Source organism: Furipterus horrens, unplaced genomic scaffold, assembly GCF_987537825.1.
Source record: "Furipterus horrens unplaced genomic scaffold, mFurHor1.1.pri manual_scaffold_1, whole genome shotgun sequence".
NCBI lineage: Eukaryota > Metazoa > Chordata > Mammalia > Chiroptera > Furipteridae > Furipterus > Furipterus horrens.
Window position 1 is genome coordinate 8,531,126 of NW_028327171.1, and position 19,927 is coordinate 8,551,052.

At 43.6% G+C, this 19,927-nt stretch overlaps 1 protein-coding gene across 2 annotated transcripts; it reads left to right on the plus strand.

Moving 5' to 3' along the window:
* Nucleotides 1-2,994: 2,994 nt before the first annotated feature.
* NDUFV3 (NADH:ubiquinone oxidoreductase subunit V3) lies at nucleotides 2,995-13,367 on the plus strand. 2 transcript variants are annotated; one of them, XM_090272001.1, is made up of 4 exons: nucleotides 2,995-3,126; nucleotides 4,643-4,763; nucleotides 9,928-11,019; nucleotides 13,126-13,367. In XM_090272001.1, the coding sequence occupies exons 1-4, from the start codon at nucleotides 3,079-3,081 to the stop codon at nucleotides 13,290-13,292; spliced, it is 1,428 nt and encodes a 475-aa protein (XP_090128127.1). In that variant the 5' UTR covers nucleotides 2,995-3,078; the 3' UTR covers nucleotides 13,293-13,367. The 2 variants fall into 2 exon arrangements, with proteins under 2 accessions (XP_090128127.1, XP_090128132.1); XM_090272006.1 differs by lacking the exon at nucleotides 9,928-11,019 and having other exon boundaries at nucleotides 3,033-3,126.
* Nucleotides 13,368-19,927: the final 6,560 nt, after the last annotated feature.

A 19,927-nucleotide genomic window follows, 5' to 3' on the forward strand; every position in this document is an offset into this window, starting at 1 on the left:
GCAGAGCTAGGGTGTGAGTGCAGATAGTGTGATATATGAGTATTTTCATTTTTTTCTTTGACCCAAACACCTTTGACTTCATGGTTTGGGTCCAAGTGATGCTCCAGTTATCTAGTTATCTTTTTAAAAATTTAATTCACCCTTAGGATACATATGGGAGAATTTCTAGTAGTTTATATAAAATTTTAGGTGGTTAATAAAAGAATATAGACAAATACAAATATTTGAGGTTGTTAAGCTGAAAATAAAAAGCAATAATTTATTTGAGATGAAAAGATAGCTATTCCAGAAGCACTGACCAGGCAGAAACCTAAATAGTGTTCCAATAGTGGGACTGAAGGCAAGGGAATTTTATGAACAAAAGACGTGGAAATAATCACATGAACAGAAAGAAGGAATTTGGATTGGTGCTAATAAGCTAAATTATTCTTTAGCTACACATGGCTGTTTACTAATTCTAAAGGAATGTCTTTAGTTTCCAGTCCTATAGTCAAGTGACATGCTTTCTTGTTAACTTCACAAACAATTGTTTGGAGGACAATGCTGATCTGGACCAATCCGAAGGTTATTTTGCACAGTTCAAACATTCCAAAGGTTCAAGGAGTAAGGCATATAGGGAGGACCTCTGGAATGGCCATTTTAAAATGGCTCCAGCCCTAGATGGTGCAGCTCCGTGGACTGAGTACTGGCCTTTGAACCAAAAGGGTGCCGGTTCAGTTCCCAGTCAGGGCACATTCTCGGTTGGGGGCGTGCAAGAGGCAACCAATCAACGCATCTCACGCACATTGATGTTTTGCTCCCTCTCTTTCTCCCTCCCTTCCCCTCTCTCTAAAAATAAATAAGTTAAATTAAAAATAAAATAAAATGATTCCACTTGTGCCAACTTTCACAAGGTTTTGTCTAAAAATGCTGGTTTAAATTTTGGTAGCGCTCCAGGCAGAGGTGATAGGTGCCTGCAGAAAGACTTTGGGCAGAGAAATAACAATGGGAGGACCAATCCCTGCTGCCAGCAAAATCTAGGCGTTTTTCAGCTGACTGGAAAATATGGTATAGTTCCCTCTCCACAAATACTCATGAAATCACCAGCCCTTTCTCTGGCCTCTGCAACCTTTGATTTTTCTGCAGCACCTTGTATTTGCTTCTTACACTTGACCCTGTAGTTTCTATTCCCTTTGGCCAAATGCAGGGCAGACTGTCCCCTCCAGGCTTAGGCACTGGTCTTACAGGTTGCCATAGTTACCTTCACTCTCATAATCATGTTGCTTCATTGAAAATCATTAAGATGACATCCCCCTACTTACTGGGTCTCTTCCTCCCCGGGGTTCCCCTCAACTTTATCATCCCCCTCCTCAAACTATCCTGGCTGGTGACCACACCCCATCTCACTGGAGGAGGTCTCTTCATTATATTCGTCCTTAAGACACCAGTAAGATGTCTACCTTTGGCTGACTGTGCCCCAGTGCTGGTGGAGGCGATCTGGGGGCTACGTGAAGGAGGGGGATGTGGACTACCCAATTCCAGATTAGGTTCCCCAAGTGCCTACTGTGGCTCATCACCTTCAATTTTCTTAATCATCAGTGAAACAAGCACACTTCACAAAGACAAGCACGAACTTTTCTCTAGAACAACAAAATTAATTTGGTTTGAGCAAAGGGTAATTCTGTTAGCTTCCCCCCCCCCCCCTTCTCCCTGTAGGGATGTTATTAGGACAAGAGTCTCATGGTCTGGGCAGTTCTAAATCTTATTACTAAATGTTATTCTTGCTAAATGTTAAAATATAGCACAGTATTTTGCAGACTAGCTGTCAACAGGATGAGCTTGACAGAAACCCAACTGGATAAAGTTAGTCAACTGCAAAGAAGAAATCAATGTGTAGCCAAATAGTATATATAAGCAATGGCTAAGCCTCCCTTCTAGGAGAGAGCTTTGCATACGAATCCCTTGTCTCTCTTACTTTCCGCAAGTAAACAAGACCACCTTGGGACAAGCACGTCTGGGTTCTTGAGTAGAGCACTGTACCAAGCGCTTGAGGTTGGTAACAGGGACAACGGGCTCCTTCCTCATTGTTACACGCTAACACCTAAGGTTATTGTCTTTGTGCCTCTCAGGGTGAACGGTAACAAGTACCACTGCAGTCTCTTGATCCTCTTTAATAAGGGTCTGGGGACCAGTTTCTGCCTGTTTATCTTGCCACCTGAATGGATCTCTAGACTAGCCCAGTTAAATTGGAAGTGCCTGCACGTTCGACTTGGATGTAAATACTTAAGAGCACTAGGCATGGCAGGAGTGGGGGCAGGGACACATGAATAAGAGAGAAGGAAGCCGGTTACTAATTACATCTACTCCATGATTAGGCCAACTTTGGGGAGAAATCTGCGCTGATAGCTATACACCTTCAGGTAAAATAAATTTGCATTTCTGATCTGCCTAGCTGTGGGATATACCATCTGAGGTCAGTGCAGAGGGAACCACAGAAGACTCCACCGATGGGATGGTTCCTGACCAGGCCCGGCAGAGTGGCCGCGGAGGGAGCCTGGGCACGTGGTGCGGGACGGACTTGACGTGCAGCGGTCCTTTAAGCCCACCAAACATTAGGGGACTGTTAGCCAGGGTCAGAAAAGCTCCAGGCACTGTCTTAAGTCTGTGCACCTTCGGAGAAAACACCCTGGGGTCCGTTCTCCGCACACACTGACAGGAGGCGGTCCTGCTCCTAAACCGCGGGGCTGCCCGGGGCTGCGAGAAACACCGGCCTGCGATTGCGGACTCCGCTGGAGCTTGGCCTCGGGAAGTCTGGCACAGAGCTGACGTTCGCTGGGGCGCGTGCGCAGGACCACGCCTCCGCGCCCCGCCCCACCGCTCCTGTCCTCTCTTATAATTGGTGCCCTCCACCTAGAGGGCGGGTACTAAGACGGTGATGAGAGCGTAGCGGCTGCTATCCCGCCCTCCCCTGCCTGTGATTGGTGCCCTAGGCTCAAGGGGTGGGATTTCAGGCGGCGGTGCGCGCGCCGCGGTCGCATCAGTCTGGTTGCGAACTCCTGCCGGCCCACCCCTCCCCCGGCCCGCCTCCGAGTCACCGCGATGGCTGCCTTCCTTCTGTTCCGGCAAGGACAAGCCAGGGCGCTGAAGGTATAGAGGAGCCAGGCCGGTGGCTGGGAGCCCGCGGAGGGCCGGGGCAAGAGGCGCGGCCCTGACGGCCATGTTCGGCCCTCCTGGGGAAGCGCTGACCCCGCTCCGCAGCGGAGGAGAGGGTGCCTGGCCCGTGCAGGCAGCCGGAGGTGGGGGCCGGAGAGTGGAGAGTGGAACCCTGACCCCGGCTCGGCTCCCACGGAGCCCGAATGCCCTGGGGAGCCCCCGGTGTGCGTGCGCCGCCGTGGTCTGTCAAAACCGTTCGGGACTGTGTCTTTACTTATTGAAGCAGGAGAAGAAATAGGGAACTTCTGGGCCCCGGGATGACCCGGAAATGTGTTTCGCAGCCCTAAGAAGCCAGCTTACACTACCTGGTCTGTGAAAAGAAAGGAAGAAACAAGGGCTTTCTTTCTCCATGTGGAAAAGCTAAGGCCACTTCACTACATTAGAAATCTTTAAAGGTTCTTATTACATAAGCAATAACTGTTCATTGATAAATAATTTAAAGTACACATGGGAGATCTATTCTCAGAGTCTGTTTCCTCCTTGAAATCTAGTTACAAACGAGTTCTTTTTTTGCTTTCATATATACATATACACACGTGAGTACAGTGAAAAACAGTTTCTCCTTCATGTATGCACTAAAGGCATCTCTGTTCTTACGTGGAGCATCTAAGACCACAGAGTAGGTCTTAGTAAATATATGCTCAATAAATTAACAGTTTATAAAATGCTTGCCACTTATGATATATTGTAGGCGAATTTGAAGCACTCTTTATTCATCTACATCACTTTTAAAATACTATTTTAAGTAGTATTTATTCTAATTTACTTTCTAAGTATAGAAAAACATTTTACAAAAAGAATCATAGTATTTTGTAGTTAATAGTTAATTGGAGACTACAAAAATGTACGTACGGAAGAAAGTCTGGTTAGAGAAGTACCCAAATGTTAATAGTGCATGTTCTTGCACTAAAAAACTCAGGTGGGTTTTTTAATGCAGTTTTTTTTTTTTTTTGTATTTCCCATAATTTCTATAATTACGTAATTATGAAAATTGTAATCATTAGAAATATGCCATGTGAATTCAAAGGAAAACATTTATATGTACTAATAGCTGTTGTAAATGCTATTTCAATAAAATAGCCTTTTGAAAATAATTTTTTATTTTTCAATTAGTTTACTTTCAGTATGATATTGGTTTCAGGTATACAATATAGCAGTTTGACAATCATATACCTTACAAAATGTTCCCCCTGATATTTCCAGTACCCACCAGGCACCATACATAATTATTGTAATACTATTGACTATATTCCCTGTGCTGTACATTACATCCCCGTGACTACTTTGTGACTACCAATTTGTACTTCCCAATTCCCTCACCTTTTTCACCTGTGCCCCAATCTCCCTCTCCTCTAGCAACTATCAGTCTGCTTTCTGTGTCTGTGAGTCTTTCAATTTTGTTTTTTCTTTAGATTCCTAAAGTATCCTTCTTTGTTAATTCTTTTGTCAGGCTGTGCTCCTAGAGGGACAAGTGTGTCGAGGACTTGCTTCTACAGCTTCCCTCTCTGCAGAATCAGGAAAGAGTGACAAGGGACTGCCACCGAATTCCAAGAAGCAAAGTTCACCAAAAAGTAAGATTTTAATGGTAGTCATGGGTGAAAAGAATGCCAATAAACCAGTTAGCTTCCCACGAATAAAAAAGTTTTACTAGCCATGTAATTTATGCTTCTTTGTTTCCAACAGCATCCAGATTATAATCAGACAAAAGATCTGTAACAGATTTCAGACCAAACACCACAACATTTTAACAGTCTTTTTACTCAACTTTTGGCCCCGAAGGGCGTACAGAGTGTGAAGGCTCTGGGTATTTATATGGCCGTAATACAGACCCTGGACTCCCATGAATCCCACTTTACTTTTCTTTTCCTGATTGTGACTTTTTTCCCGACGTTCTGAGATCCATCTGTAGGTCCCAGGCTTTGCTTAGCCACAGTCCAGGATTGCAGGCATTCTTTCGTGGCTGGGAAGAGAGTTAAGAGCTGGCACCGTTTTTCATGATGACTCAATCTGACGGAGCATCCGTGATGTCTGCTTCGTTTCCAGCTCTTTGCACAGTCACCTTGACTTTTATCACCAGTTTTTACTTCACTTTTCCCCTGAATACCAACGTAGCATATCCTCATTAAAGAAGAAGAGGAAATGCAGCAGTATGTTTTATTTTATTTTATATTTTAATCCTCACCCAAGGATATGTTTATTGATTGGGGGGAGGGGCATGGAGAGAAATATCAATGTGAGAGAGAAACATCAATCGATTGCCCTGACTGGAGATTGAACCCACAACCTTTTGGTGTACAGGGCAGTGCTCCAGCCAACCTAACCACCCGGCCAGGGCTGTTTTATTTTATTTTTATTTTTTCTATTTTCAACAGTATGTTTTCAATACTGGTACTTCTCTTCTGAGAATTTTATATCCCATTCCCACTTATTATTCATTGATTAAAATCCAGATCCGCTGCATTTAGTCTTAACTGATGAAACCGTAGTTAAGTCTCAAAAATATATGTAATATCTGCAGTCTCTTGGCAAATCTTTAATCTTCACATGGGCTTTCGAAGGATCGTTTGAGTTTGTCTTATTTTCATGGTAATACCATGTTCTCAGTTTGAACGTGTTTAGATTCTTTTGTTTTGTCTCTCCTTGGCCTGCACACAAACACGTGAGTGGGTTATAAGATACCGGCACTCTGCTTAGAGTGCCAGCCTGCCAGCTGCCTTTGCGCCATTGACCTCGGCTGAGGAGACACGCGTTCCTGGTGGTGTCTTCGGCCCCTGTCACCTGTACCTGCTTCATTTTTAAATCCGGTGCTCTTCTTCTTTAACCCATAAGTTTTAAAATAAGAACTTTTTGTTTCTTGTTGTGGGCATAACCATAATAGCATTATCACACCTAAAACATGTTTATAAGAATGTCACTTAAGTCCTGTATTGTGGCTGGCATGTTTCTGACATTCTTGACTGGTGAATGAGTAGCTGAGTTTCATTACTAATGCTATCCTCAGCCTTGGTGAAGTTTTATCTTGTATCTGCAATCCTGCTTCATAGGTTTATGAAATTGGATTAACAGAATTTAAAATACCATGGCAGAGCCAAAGATGCCCCGTTTTAGAAACATTCTTCTGTATGTGAGTGGAAATGGGGTGCTTCATCTTGTGACAATTTGGGGTGCAGCTATGAGGTGGGAACATGGAACTGGGAGTTGGCCTTGGGCTCATAGCTTCTGCCTCTGGACACAGCAACCCTGCAGACCCCTGAGCCTTGGTCCCTTGGGGCCTGAGTGGGGTCAGTGAGCTGCCAGCCTCGCTGGGTCAGTGTGGGTGGTGCAAAGAGATGGGATGTGTGCGCGTGCACAGTTTTCAGAACGACGCTACTCAGAGTTTAAAAAATCATAATCCCTCTATGAAGAAAAAGAAGTAACTTACTCTCCTAAATGGATGTGGCAGACATTAGCATTTCCCAAAGCATCAGTGATCGGTAAGCACAAGACACAGAAGTGCTTTTCACCTGCAGGGAGCATTGCCCCATTAAACCCCTGCCAGCCGTGGGTGTGTCTCGTTACATTTGTCTTTAAAGGAAAGTCACTACCAAATTAAAACATTGTCAGGTATATCAGCATCCTGCCTCTAGACAAATGTCAGAGATTTCATGAAAACTCAGGGGAAGTCATACTTATATTCCAAGTGAGAGCCGTTGTCCCTCCATGTGACAGTGCTGTCTTCCAGGGACATCACTCTGCACTACTGAATGCAGGCTTGGTGTGGGCACTAGCACTTCGGTGGCAGTTCCAGATCATGATGGCAAGCTCCCTTCCGAATCACAAAGAGGATGCTAGGCTGGGCTGCAGCGGGTCAGAAATTGACTCTTAATAAAAAGCAGAAGGCCGTAATTTAGTCTGTTAGCCTTTCTGTGGGACTCTCCCAACAACTTAGCACGAATAAAGGAAACCTGAAAGCATTCTTTTTCGTATGACAGAAGTGTCTTTTCCCAACATTTTAAATTATATCATTATTAATCCCATTTGAAATTTTCTTCCCTTTTTTAGTAGGTGATGCATCAATTGTAAGCTTATTTACAATTTTAAAGATGTCACAACAAATTTTGGAAGATTCAGGCATAATTTTTCTACTCAGAGCCGCCTAAGATAAGCCTTATTTTAAGTTAGCTTTTTTTTATTAATCCCCTTCCTCTTTCCCCCCAGCCCTCCATCCCCTCCCATCTGACAACCATCCGTTTGTTCTCTGTATCTGAGTTCGTTTCTATTTCATTGTGCCTGTTCATTTGTTCTAGTTTTCAGATCGCGCATATAAGTGAAATCATACAGTACTTTCTCTCTCTGACTTACATCACTCAGCATAATATCCTCTAGGTCCATTCATGTTGCAAAAGGCAAGATTTTTTTTTACTTATTGAGTAATATTCAGTGATATATATATGTACCACCTCTCCCTTATCTGTTCATCTATTGATGAACATTTACCTTGCTTCCATATCTTGCTTATTGTAAATAATGCTGCAATGAACATAGGGGTGCGTATATCTTTTTGAATTAGTGTTTTCCTTTTCTTTGGATAAATACTCAGAAGTGTAATTGCTGGGTTTTATGGCAGCTCTATTTTTAATTTTTGAGGAATCTTCTTACTGTTTTCCACAACGGCTACACTAGTCTGCGTTCCCACCGACAGTGCCCAAGGGGTCCCTTTTCTCCACATCCTCGCCAGCACTTCTTGTTCTCTCTCTTTTCTAGAAGGTTTTATTTATTTATTTTTAGGAAGAGGGGAAGGGAGGGAGAACAAGAGGGAGAGAAACATCAGTGTGTGGTTGCCTCTTGTGCACCCCCAATCGGGGACCTGGCCCACAACCCAGGCATGTGTCCTGGAACCAGCAACCCTTTAGTTCATAGGCCGGCACTCGGTCCACTGAGCCACACCGCCCAGGGCTGTTTGCTTTTGATAACAGCAGTTCTGACAGGTGTGAGGTGGTATCTCGTTGTGGTTTTGATTTGCTTTTCCCTGGTGATTAGTGATGTTGAGCATCATTTCATATATCTATTGTCTGTCTGTATGTCCTTTTTGGACAAGTGTCTATTCAGGTCCTTGGCCCATTTTTTAAGTTGGATTGTTCAGGGGAGGGGTGTTGGTTTTGTTTTGTTTTTTTAATGTTGAGTTGTATAAATTAATTTTTCATACTTGGAAAATTTAGGCTCCACGTAGAAGTAGATTAATGATGCAGGTGAATGGGCTATCGAGCTTTGCAGGTCAGCACACAGTACCGTTAGGAATTTCTGAGCCGCATCAGGTATGGTTTAGGGAGACAGGGAGAAAGGGAGAGTTCAAGTGTGTATGCACTTCGTTGCCTCTTTTTTTATGTTTAACGTGTTCCTGGAGCTCCATGTGAGTTCTGAGAGTCACCTGCATCCGCACCTGCTCTGGGCAGTCAGAATGCACATTCTGGGCTGGCACAGAGCCGCAGAATCAGACATGGCATGAAGCAGGTACGGAGGTGGGGTGACAGTTTTTAACCCTCGCTCATGCTCCAGCTGGTCTCTCCTGTCTTCTCACCCTGCCCGTTAACCTCTCTGGCCCATGTCTGGTTTTTGGTTAATCCTCAGCTTGCTTCCATCATTTTCTTTCATTCTGTTGTATATAGATCACTGAGCTCAGGAAACTGTTAAAAACCTTTTTGGATGCTGGTAAGATAGTAAAGCTAGGAATACATTTTTTCCACTTTGGAGAAGTTAGGATTGAGATCGTTTTAGTATATAATAGACTCCTAGACTTGAAAATGAAGACCAGATTTAGAGTTTGTTCATTTGTAATATTTTATTAAATTTTGCTTTAGATTTAAAAACTAATTTTAATTTATAAAAGCATGTCCTATATTTTTTTCTAATCTATATAGTTAGAAAAGATTTACCACCTGAGGACATTGAAATTCTCTCAATGTACTGTATGATTTCATTTTTTTAAATAATTGACTTGACAAAATATAAGACTTATATTTGTACTTACTTAATTTTTTACACTGAAAACCTATTGCTTCCAGTGACATATATGATATTAAATTATTTTAGACTTTCGTGGTCTAACAATACTTCTGCTTTCCTTAGTTGAAGAAATCTTCAAATGGCTTATGATCTTGAAGGACTTTCCTTCCTCAGGACAACTTCATTTGAACTACATTATCCCCTCGCTCCAACCCCCGACTCTTAGACACTTGGGTGTGCACACCCTAAACCCAAACCAGGCTTTTGTCTACTTTTGCTTTGCTATTTTTTCCAGAAAGTTCAAGTTCATACAATATGGATAACTTTTTTAATATTTGAAAAGTACAAGTTTTTTAGGGTTTTCAGAAATTATACATTTGTAAAACTTTAATAGTCATCTGAAAATATCTTTATATTATAGTTTGTCTTATATTTGATGAAATAGTTTAAAAATAATTATCAAAGGATCTCTCTTTTGAAAAATGTAGACAAGTTTGTTATTTCTGTTGTTAAAAATCCTCATTTTAAGAATCTCCAGTTCCTAAGAAAAGCATCTCCATTTCTTACTATTCCCTCATGTGGCTTGACTTTCACTTAAGGGTGGGTTCCCCTGAAATGTTTCTTAGGATGATTACATTGAAGATATTATAAATGACAAGTTGGTTGGTATATGATGAAATGTCTGTGACTTTGATGAATATAGATTGTTTACTAAATATTAAAAATAATACTCCTCTTTATGCCATTTCCTAGATGTAGTGGACCCAAAGGAGAGGGGCAAGCTACTAACTACCCCAACAGCAGCTGAATTATCTAAAAACTTAACTTCACCCAGTTCTTACTCTTCAGTTGTGAATCAAGGTGGGACAGTAGCTAGCCCTAACCCTGATGACAGCGTGCTGTTCACAGATGAAGGGGTTTCAAAGTTTTTGTCAAGAAAGACTTCGGTAGAATTTCCTCAAAAAGTTCCGTCTTCGTTCAGAAAACAGGGCTCCAATTCTGAAGCTCTTCAGAAGAGCAGGAGAGTGACAGACAGTTCATCTTCGTCTTCATCCAGCTCCTCCGATTCAGAGTCTGACGAGGAGAGGGATGGATCAGAAGTTGATTCTCAAGTGACGAGCAAAGGCAAAGGAAGGGGTCCAAAAGCAGAGGCCTCCCATTCCTTTGAAAATAGAGCTCCCAAAATGTCGGTATCAGCAAGAGAGAAGGCCTGGTCACCACAGCCACATCTGGACCTCACCTCTCCAGAAGGGCCCCGTCAGGCAAAGAAGAAAGGGGCCTCCGTGAAGCCATTAAAGGTCAGAAAAGATGAACCAAAACCCACAGTACCCAAGCCACAAGTAGATAAAGAGTTTACGAAGCAAAATGTAAAGGAAAAAAAGCTGCAGAAAATATTTAGCTTGAATGAACTAGATAAAGAGAGCCAAAAGCCCTTTGAAGTTAGAAGTATCTCACCTGACCATACACAATCAGGATTGTCTACACCACCAAGTGGCGGCCCAGTGCGCACTCGACTGACCGAAGAAACCACCGTAGGAAGACGGCCGCGAGCAGCGCCTCCTGAGACCAGAGGAAGACATTTAGAAAAACAAGTACTAGAGCCTAGTGGGGAGGTGGCTTCTTCCCCGTTCAGAAAAGAAAATCTGGGGAAGCAGGTAGTGGAAGGAATCTCAAAAGCTAACAAAGAGGTTTTGGAAGATCAAGAGCCAATAAAAAATTTGAAGCCAGTTCCTGTTCATGATAAAGACATTTTTGATGAAAAGACAGCGGTACTAAAGCTTGAGGCAGAGGGCGAAGTTATTGAAGACTCAGCGGCCCAAGTGGGAGACCAGGACGACACACAGGGTATACCTTGACCATTGAGAACTCTCCTTGTCCTTTGGGGTAGTGAGACTGAGGAACTGTAGGATGTACAGAAGCACTACACCTGGTCAGATTCTGCAGTAGAAATAGGATCGATTCACACTGTCTCAGACAAGCAGTGCAGTCTGTCTGAATGACGAAAGAGCAGGCCCCTCACATTTGACCGTTCTCTGACCAGTATAATTTTGGAAACTGGCAGCTGAACACATCACCCTTACCTGTGGGGGATGTGCCAGGCTCCATCTCACGGACTTGCAAAGCAGCTCACTGAGTGGAAAGGGACGTCCCGTTTCATGTGAAGGGCGATCGCTACACTGGGTCTGGTGGTCTTCAGGTGAGCTCCCAGGTGACGCTTGTAGCGTCCTCATGCCTGAGGGAAAACCTGCATTTCAGGAATTCCAGTAGTAAGTGACCCGAAGGCAGCCACAGACCATGTAAATCTTTTCACCGGATGCTTCCTTTTCCGCTTTCCCTGAAAAACACAGTGTGCTGCTTTATTTTTTCTATGATCCATTTTTATGAAGGGCTTTTTTACTTCCACAAAGCTTTAAAGGAAACTTTATACCTATTTTGTTACCTTTTTGTGTGTGTGCATTGAACTTTATAAGATACAGTGTGCTTCCGGTAGGTCTCCAATGTCAGGATCTGTGTCTCTTCAAGTCATCTTTAAAACGCGTTACTAATAGACCCAGCTCCTTCCTGTCTGCTTCTGATTCTTTTAAAGTCGCCCTTTTGCCTAATTTATGTTATCTAGTCATTATCGTTCCTGGTTGTCTTACATTGACAGAATTTACGTGTTTTCCTCCCTCCTTTTCTCTGTTTGTCGTTAATATGCAAAGTGCCAGGGTTTACCAGGCTGCTCAAGACCTCAGGAACTGCACTGCCTGCCGCCCCTGTTTCAGTCTGCCGTGCATTGGAGAGGAGTACTGGATCTTCCGGAGAAAAACAGAATTTGGGGTTTTCAGATTGCCAGTCTTTTTGAAAAAACTCCTTCTAATTTCTCATGGATGTGGGAATTTTCCAATATTCTCTTTGCCCTTTGGAAGTGAACTATGCCACCCAGGAGCACAGGGCTGTGTCTGTGCGGTGCACCAAAATGTCACTCAGCCCACCCCACTCTGTGCCTTCCAGGGGTATCAGTTTTTGATGAGTTTTCCATACCCACGTTTCCCTTCACTGTGAAGATTCCCCCACACCACATCAAACATACTCTTACTTGTGGAGATTGGAAAGATGCCAGCTCTTTAGACATCATTTTTGTTTAAATAAAAATGAAAAAGCTTTTGGTATGAATTCAAATAGCGGGGGAATGTATTTAAGTTATTTTTGTGCAGCCTTAGTAGAAGTGGAGAGCGCCCCAGTGACAGAAGTTTGGGATCAGTGAGAACTTAACCCAGACCTCAGCTAGCGTCTCGCACGCGCTTTATCCTGCCGCTGTTGCATCTTGCTCCCCACATTGCTGGAGAGCGATATTTCTTTCACTTCAACCACACACTTTTTTAAGATTACCAAATACCTAGGTGTGTGGATTTTAACTCCCCCCACCCCACTTATGGAAATAACGCTAAATTAATATTTTTTTACTCTGACTATAAAGTATACCAACTTTCTCCAAAAAAGTTAAGACAAAAACTACACATCCTGTTTCCACTACCCCTTAACTGTGTTGTTATTAAAACTGTTGGAGTTATCTAATTTTCTTATATTCAGACGTACTCTGCTTTTGAAAATTTTCTTCTGTAGATGTTTATTTCTGTTATAGGCAGATTTCTAATAGATCTCATTTTTCTCTTCCTGCATCTATATGTGACCTGAAAGTCCCACTGTAATTGTCATAGGCATTTTCAAAGTTCTGAGAAGTCCAGGCTCTAGAAGTATATGAAGTAAGATGTTAAGACACATTATGATAACTTCGATCTCTTACATTGTTAAGGCCATGTGTTTCAGAATAGATTTTCAGCTAATCCCTTGATTTTGGTTTTGAAGATACTGTTGCTTTCATGGGCTTTTCTAATTAGACACTTGATATCAGGCTTATGAAGAAACCCTTTCTCTGTCCCAAGTGCTCACTGCGTGTTTCCCCTGCAGAGCCCGCCGCGCCCACCGCCGTGCCCGCCGAGCCGTTTGACAACACCACCTACAAGAACCTTCAGCATCATGACTACACCACGTACACCTACTTAGACCTAAACCTGGACCTCTCGAAATTCAGGATGCCTCAGCCCTCTTCCGGACGCGAGTCACCTCGCCACTGAGAGCTCTGGGTGTTGATGACCCTTACGTTGTCTGTTGCGTTCTTGCCTGCAAAATAAAGTACGCTCAAGTCATGAGGCCTGGCGTGGGTCGTTGGTTTCCCTCTTACACCTTCGCCGTGAAGGGTGGATCGGCAACACTACGCTGGTCGTTGATTCAGTGTGTGTTTAGAAACATCTGTGTGCAAGGGATTTTTCTTTAAAGCTCACAAGACACATCCCTAACATTAGAAAATATGAGTGCTTTCCGGGAATGTGGTTCTCTGTTGAGCCCCCGGTCAGTTCAGTGTTAATCTGGGTTACCAGCTAGGTGCTAACCAATGGAACGGCGGCTTCTCATATTCTAGACCTAGTTCTTAGTAAATTAGGAGTAGGAGTTTGCTCATTTTAACTACTGCATTGCAAAGAAATAAAAGTATAGCATTTTATTGTCAGAGAAGGAACAGTCCTTTCGTTCACTTGAATTAGGTATTTGATGTAAACTCAGGGAAGCTTTCGGTGGTGGGATTAGGGAGAAGTGGGAACTTTAGAAGGTCCAGGTGGCCACAGCCACTCAGCTGAATTCGCTTCTGTGGCCAGATAACCTATTACTCAAACCGTGACATGCTTGGGGTGTGTCGCATAGCATCCGCACCAGGCACCCCGCGGGGATGAAGTAAGCGGACTGCTCAGAGGAAGTAACAGGTCTAGAGAAGAGTGCAGCTGATTCCCAGCTGAGCTAAAGGACAGCTTCCAGCCCTCAGGGCAACACCTCAGGGCCGGAAGTGGAGAGGTCGTCCACCCAGGACAGTTTCATGTTCGGCTTTGTTCTCGCGCCTCCCTTCTTGTTTATGGGCTTCATTTCATTTCGTATGAATTCGGTCCTTGGCCTCCAATCAACCTACAGCAGATTTGTAACTTATGATTCACATTCCTGTAATCCTACATTGCTTAAAATTAGTCCAAGTAAGAATACCAAAATTGAAAACAGCCTTGAAAACGAGTACTGTGATTGTCTGCCTCAGATTTTCTTACCACCCAAGAGGCTTAGCAACTCAGCAAGTCTTCTGAGCACATTTTTTTATTATAAAAGTACTAAAACCACATTACCAAAGGGAAAATGGGAAACAGTAAGATTACCTAAAATCCACTATGCTAGCCCAGCCGTTACTAACATTTTACATATGTTCCCCAGTGGTGGTGGCTTTAGTTAGCTGTAACCATATAATATACATAGTTTTCCATCCTGCGGGGGGGTTTCTGGGGGGAATGGGGGGTTCATTTAATAGCCTGCTTGTCATTGTCAAACTATGGCCCACAGACCGCCTGTAATGTGCAGGGGTGGTGGGGACAATAGGACGCGAAGCCACAGAGTGCGCTTCCCTGGACTGTTGATGCCACAGACTCGAAAGTTGTATAAAAATGAGTGTGAGTATATTTTAATTTGTGTGACGTTTTCCCTTGGAACCAGTCCTGTGGCGCTTCCAGCCTCCCTGAGACTTCGGTCCCCTGGCCTCCACTCACTGAAAAGGCTTGAAAAGCAGCCATAGGCAGCACCAGGCGGGTCTGTGCTTTCAACCCATCGTCGCTAATGCCTCCTGCATGTCGCATCTGGTGGCAGCACGATGGTTGCCCACCAAGGGCCGTGTGGGACCTGCGTTATTTCCTGTGTTCTCCTTTGAGGAGGACTGCCAGAACAGCAGTGTGAATGTCACTTGTTTTGTGTGACACGATGTCCAGAAACGGATCTGATGGGTCCCATGTGTTCTGTCAACATTTGTCTTGCTTTCGTTTCTGCGAGATTTTTTTTAAACCATTTTTACAGGTCTGCGTTAAATAAGGTAGGCAATTGTTTTATCTTTGTTTATATTTTTCCAGTCACCTGTACTCGCATCTTTCTAGACATGTGTTGTCTTATACCTGTCAAGTCCCTGTGGACGGGAGGAGACGGTGTGTAAATCACAAGTCCAGTCCTTGCGTGTTATGGATTCTTGCCCCGATGTTTGCCGACAGCTGGCTAATAACTGAAAATGGACAGAGGATTTGGGGAGGTGGGTGTTTCTGATTCTGCTTTGTATTTTAACAGTTCCTGTCCTCCTGCCTGTCTCTCCAGCATTCAGAACCCAGGATGTGCTCAGCGGCTCGCCATCCAGTGCTGCCTGACCTGGCGCCAGGCCTGGCACGAAGCAATCCGAGGTCTGCGGAATGAGCTCACCAACAGCACAGAACTTACCGCACCCTACAGGACGCCTAGGGAGATATAAATGCTATAAAATCGATTTGTCCCGGGAGAGCAGGGAGTGGCGAACTTCTTCTGTGAGGGGCCAGACAGGGAATCTTTTAGACTTTGCCACATATAGAACGGTCAGTGTTGCATAGACTTCTGTAGGGCATACACAGAGGCAAAGGGCAGGGATTCTCTAAGGAGCTGCAGCTCGTGGACTCTCAGATGAAAGGGCTCGCCACAGGCCCTTGAATTGAATAACAGAGCTGGCCAGAGAAGATTAAATAAGGGTGTGTTCCAGGTGCCCAGCTCCGCCCCCCCCTCCCCACCCCCGGTTCTACCTCCTTCTCTTCCTGACCCTCTGTTCCTTTCTCCTCCTCTTGCCCTCATTCTAGGAGGGTTCTGAAACAGTAGCTAAAGTGCTGTTTCTTCTAGAGCCATTGTCACTCTTACGGGCCTCTAATACACATTCCCGTGAGTGCCTCCTAAGTGCCAGGCCCAGGCTAGGGCTGTGGGTTCAGAGATGATACAGACAGTCTCCCCCGAGGAAGGCAGGCAAGCAGGCGTGCTAACAGAAGCGAGCTGACTGGGGAGGAGGTGACGGCGGGTGTCCATCAGAGAAGGCTGTGTGGGACATGTCTCACCCGGACGTTGAAAGGGGACCAGGAATTCACCAGATGCCCAGTGGAACTGTGGAGGGAGACTGGACAGCTTCAGGTCCTCGGGATGGGCATATGCAAAGGCCTGGATGCTGAGAATCTGCTGGTTTTCGGGAAACAAAGTCCTTGGCCATTGCCAGCGGCTCCGTTTGAGAGAGGACGCACTTAGACTGAATGAGTAACGGGCTGAATCATGAGGCTTGGGCTCTGTGTTAACCAGCTGCAGCTGCCATATCAAAATACCACAGTCAATGGCTTAACTGAAAAATTTATCAACTCCCACGTCTGGAAGCTGGGAAGCCCAAGATCAAGGTGCTGGCCGATTGCGTTCATGATCAGAGTGCTCTTCCTGGTTCTCGGTGGCTGCCTTCTGATACCGTTGTGTTGGGGTTGGGGCTTCAACATACAAATTTGGAGGGACACAGCCTTCGATCTGTAACAGGCTCCAACCTGTAGGAAGAGAATTTAGCTATCCTGATTTATAAAAAGAACCAGAGTGATCATTTGTTTGAAATACTCTGACCAAAAAAAGGAAGGAAGGGGCTGGCAGCAGAGGAAATAAAAGATAAAAGGTTGATAAGCATTAAGACTGGATGACATGGAAGTTCATGCTTCTGCTCTAACTTTTCAAGGGAACTTTCCTAATAACAAGGATTTTTAAAATCCTACTAGTAATATGGAGAAGATAGTTGGACAGGAAGGAACTTGAGATGTAGAGAGGAAAGGGGGTCACTTTGCTATGGCTGCAGGCAGAAGAAATGGGGTATTGGGCTCCAGCATGGCTCTCACCTGGACGGCCAAGTAACTCAGAGGTTTGGGATTGACGTAGCCAAGCTGCCATCCTGGAAGGTCAATCCGGTTTATAATCCTTCCAACAGTTTATGAACACACCTGTCCCCTCACACCCTTGCCAACAAACAGCAGGTATCACAGTCTCTGGTGTTTGTTAATGTGGTAAGTAACTCTTATCCCAAGTGTGGGTGAAGGTTATACTTCGTTCAGGCTTAGAGACATAAAAAGTGAGCTGCTCTGATAGTAACCACATGTCTTTGTCTCTTGTTATATTTGCTCTGTCCATTTGGACAATTCATTTTCAGCAAATTTTCCTGTAAAGTATCTAAATATATTTTCTATTTCTGTTCGTCTGTTAGGACATCTAACCATCGGCGGTAACACTTTTGTCTGTCTTCTAACTGCCTTTCTTAGAGAATGTATCAACCACAAGCCCTTCATGGGAGAAAGACTAGACACTGAAACCCAGCTAAGTAGGAGCTGATTAAAGCGAAAACTCAGGAATCGAGGAGCCGGAGTAAGAGGACGGGGTTTGGCCACAGAATTCATTTGCATATGGAACTAAGACACAGCAAGGGCAGGGTCATGGTTGCAAGACAGGACGAAACTGTTACAAACGCTGACAAAGTAAAAATCATAGAGACCAAGGACTCTGGAGGCAGGAGCTGGGAGCTGGGAGGCCGCCTGAGAGGGACCCAGCTCATCTTTCAGAGCGGGTCGGGCCTGTCTAAAATAGAAACGGGGCTCAGGACACAGCAACACCAGGGCGCCTCGGTTCCCACAGGCTGCTTCTCCATTTCAGTGGCATTTATTGGGAATCAATATCTTTGAAGAAAAATATGTATTGATCTGAAGTTTAGAAATCCCTTAATTTTTTTACTTCAATATCTTATCAATTAAATTTAATAATTTAATGTGTGGTTTAAAACTTTGTATTTTTAAGTGTGTCAAAATGAGTTTATTTATTTCTGACAGGTTCTTGAACAGAAAATGCTTTTTAAAGTTGATGTTTAAATTTTTTTAATTTATTGTAAAATTTAAACAAAATTTTAAATCAAAGCTTTAAAATATTTTAAATATTCAATTTTAAAAAATCTATTTTAAAGCTTTTAACAAATCTTATTAATCTATTACGTAGTCATATTTTAATCACCACTTCTAAACTTAAAAAGTAAAATTTTATTGGACATGCATTTCTTAGTGAGATATACTGGAACTATTTTTTTCAATTAGTTTTTATGTCCATGAATGAATATATTACTAAAGCCTAGTTTAATAAATATTAACAGCCAAAAAAAGAGAGAGAAAGCGTAGACCACTATCAGGGATGGATTCGTGTTTTGTGGGGCCTAAACTTCATAGAACTAGGAGAGCTCTTTTTAATAAAAAATAATGCAGAATTATGAATTCAAAGTAAGGTATATAAAGGAATATTATTTTAAATGGGAAAAAAAGCTTACAAATTTTAAAAGCTGGTAGATACTATAAACCTCACAAAATTTTAAAAAATATGATATTTTTATTAACTGTTTGACATAGCTTATGTGTCAGGCAGTTAATAAAAAAAGTTTTGGCTGCAGACCTTCTGATTGCTTTTTCACATGACAATTTTATAGTACTATTTTGCTAGAATATAAAGATAATTCAGTTTTTCCCTCTTCATGGTTGGTCAAAATTTGTTCTTTGATAGTTTAGACACGTAAAAAATGTGACTTCACACACAGATGTCCTTGCTGTTTGTACTACTGCTCCAAACACAGGAATTGTGATAAAGTCTATTTCACATGATTCCCATCAGAAAAGGAAAAGCGAAGCCTATGTTTACGTGCACAGGCTGCATTTGGGAGTATGTTCCGGATAGGAGAGGAATTCTGTCGTCTGGGTAGGGATGGGAACCAAATCCTCTGCTTACAACTTTCCGTGATTGAAGAAATTTCCCACCAACTAGCTTCTGCCTTTGTGAATTTCAAAACTTGCTTCCCTTCTTCGCCACCTACTTTTGGTGCCAAGAATCTCAGGACATGATCATAGCTCATGTTCGTGGTCATGTCGTGTTTGTGGCCAAGTCACATGTTTGTGGCCATATTGCATGTTCATATTTTATGTTCGCACCACACATTTGTGGTCATGTTACATGTTTCTACTCATGTCACATTCCAGGTTCTCTCAGATGTTCATGATCATATCACAAGTTTATAGTCATGTCACATGGTCCCAGCACATGTTTGTGATCATATCACATGGTCCCCATTCATTCACATGTCCGATAATATAGGTTCAAGGTCATGATCACATATCACAGGTTCATGGTCATGTCACGTGGTCATAACACTTCTATGATCATGTCACATGTTCACATTCCTGCGCTGTGGTCAGCACCTCCCAGCGGTGTGCCTGATGGGTCAGCTCAGTGGGAAGGAGGCATACGGCTAGAAGCCATTCCCACAGCAGGGCGCTATCGGTAGCTTAGGCACACAGGGGAGTCAATGAGAACCTATAAATACACTCACGAAACCCAGACTAAGCGTACCCTCTGCCAGGTCCCAACGTGCCCCAACCACTCCAACCCCAAACAGGAGGGGGATGTGACTTAGGGAGCTGGAGTGGAAAGACGCTGTGGCTGTAAGGGATCGTGATCAAAAGAACTGACTTTCACAAATTTGACAATAGGTAACCATGGGAAGTCTGGGCCGCATCCCGACCCTGCCCCTGGGGAGGGGCCTGAAGTTTGTCTCCTGGGCTACATTGGGGGGGGGGGGGTCCACCTCTGGGCAGTAACAAGTGTTGGGCTTGCACACGATCCTTAATGATGGCCAAGTGCAGAGCTGAATTAAGGTCGGTTGAGGCCCCGGGCGCAGAAGAAAATATTGGGCCCCTTAAAAAAAAGAGGGAGACAGGGAAAATAAAAATACATGTTAACCATATTTTATGCAGCGTAGTAATGAAACCAAACTTGGTGTCATTAGAAAAAAATGTAAATTTGG

What these genes read in the sequence shown, in the direction of transcription:
- NDUFV3 (XM_090272001.1), top strand. Translation starts at nt 3,079, where the DNA reads ATGGCTGCCTTCCTTCTGTTCCGGCAAGGACAAGCCAGGGCGCTGAAG. An exon ending in GACAAGCCAGGGCGCTGAAG is followed by an intron (nt 3,127 to 4,642) that starts GTATAGAGGAGC and finishes TTCTTTTGTCAG; the next exon opens with GCTGTGCTCCTAGAGGGACA. An exon ending in AGACCAGGACGACACACAGG is followed by an intron (nt 11,020 to 13,125) that starts GTATACCTTGAC and finishes TTTCCCCTGCAG; the next exon opens with AGCCCGCCGCGCCCACCGCC.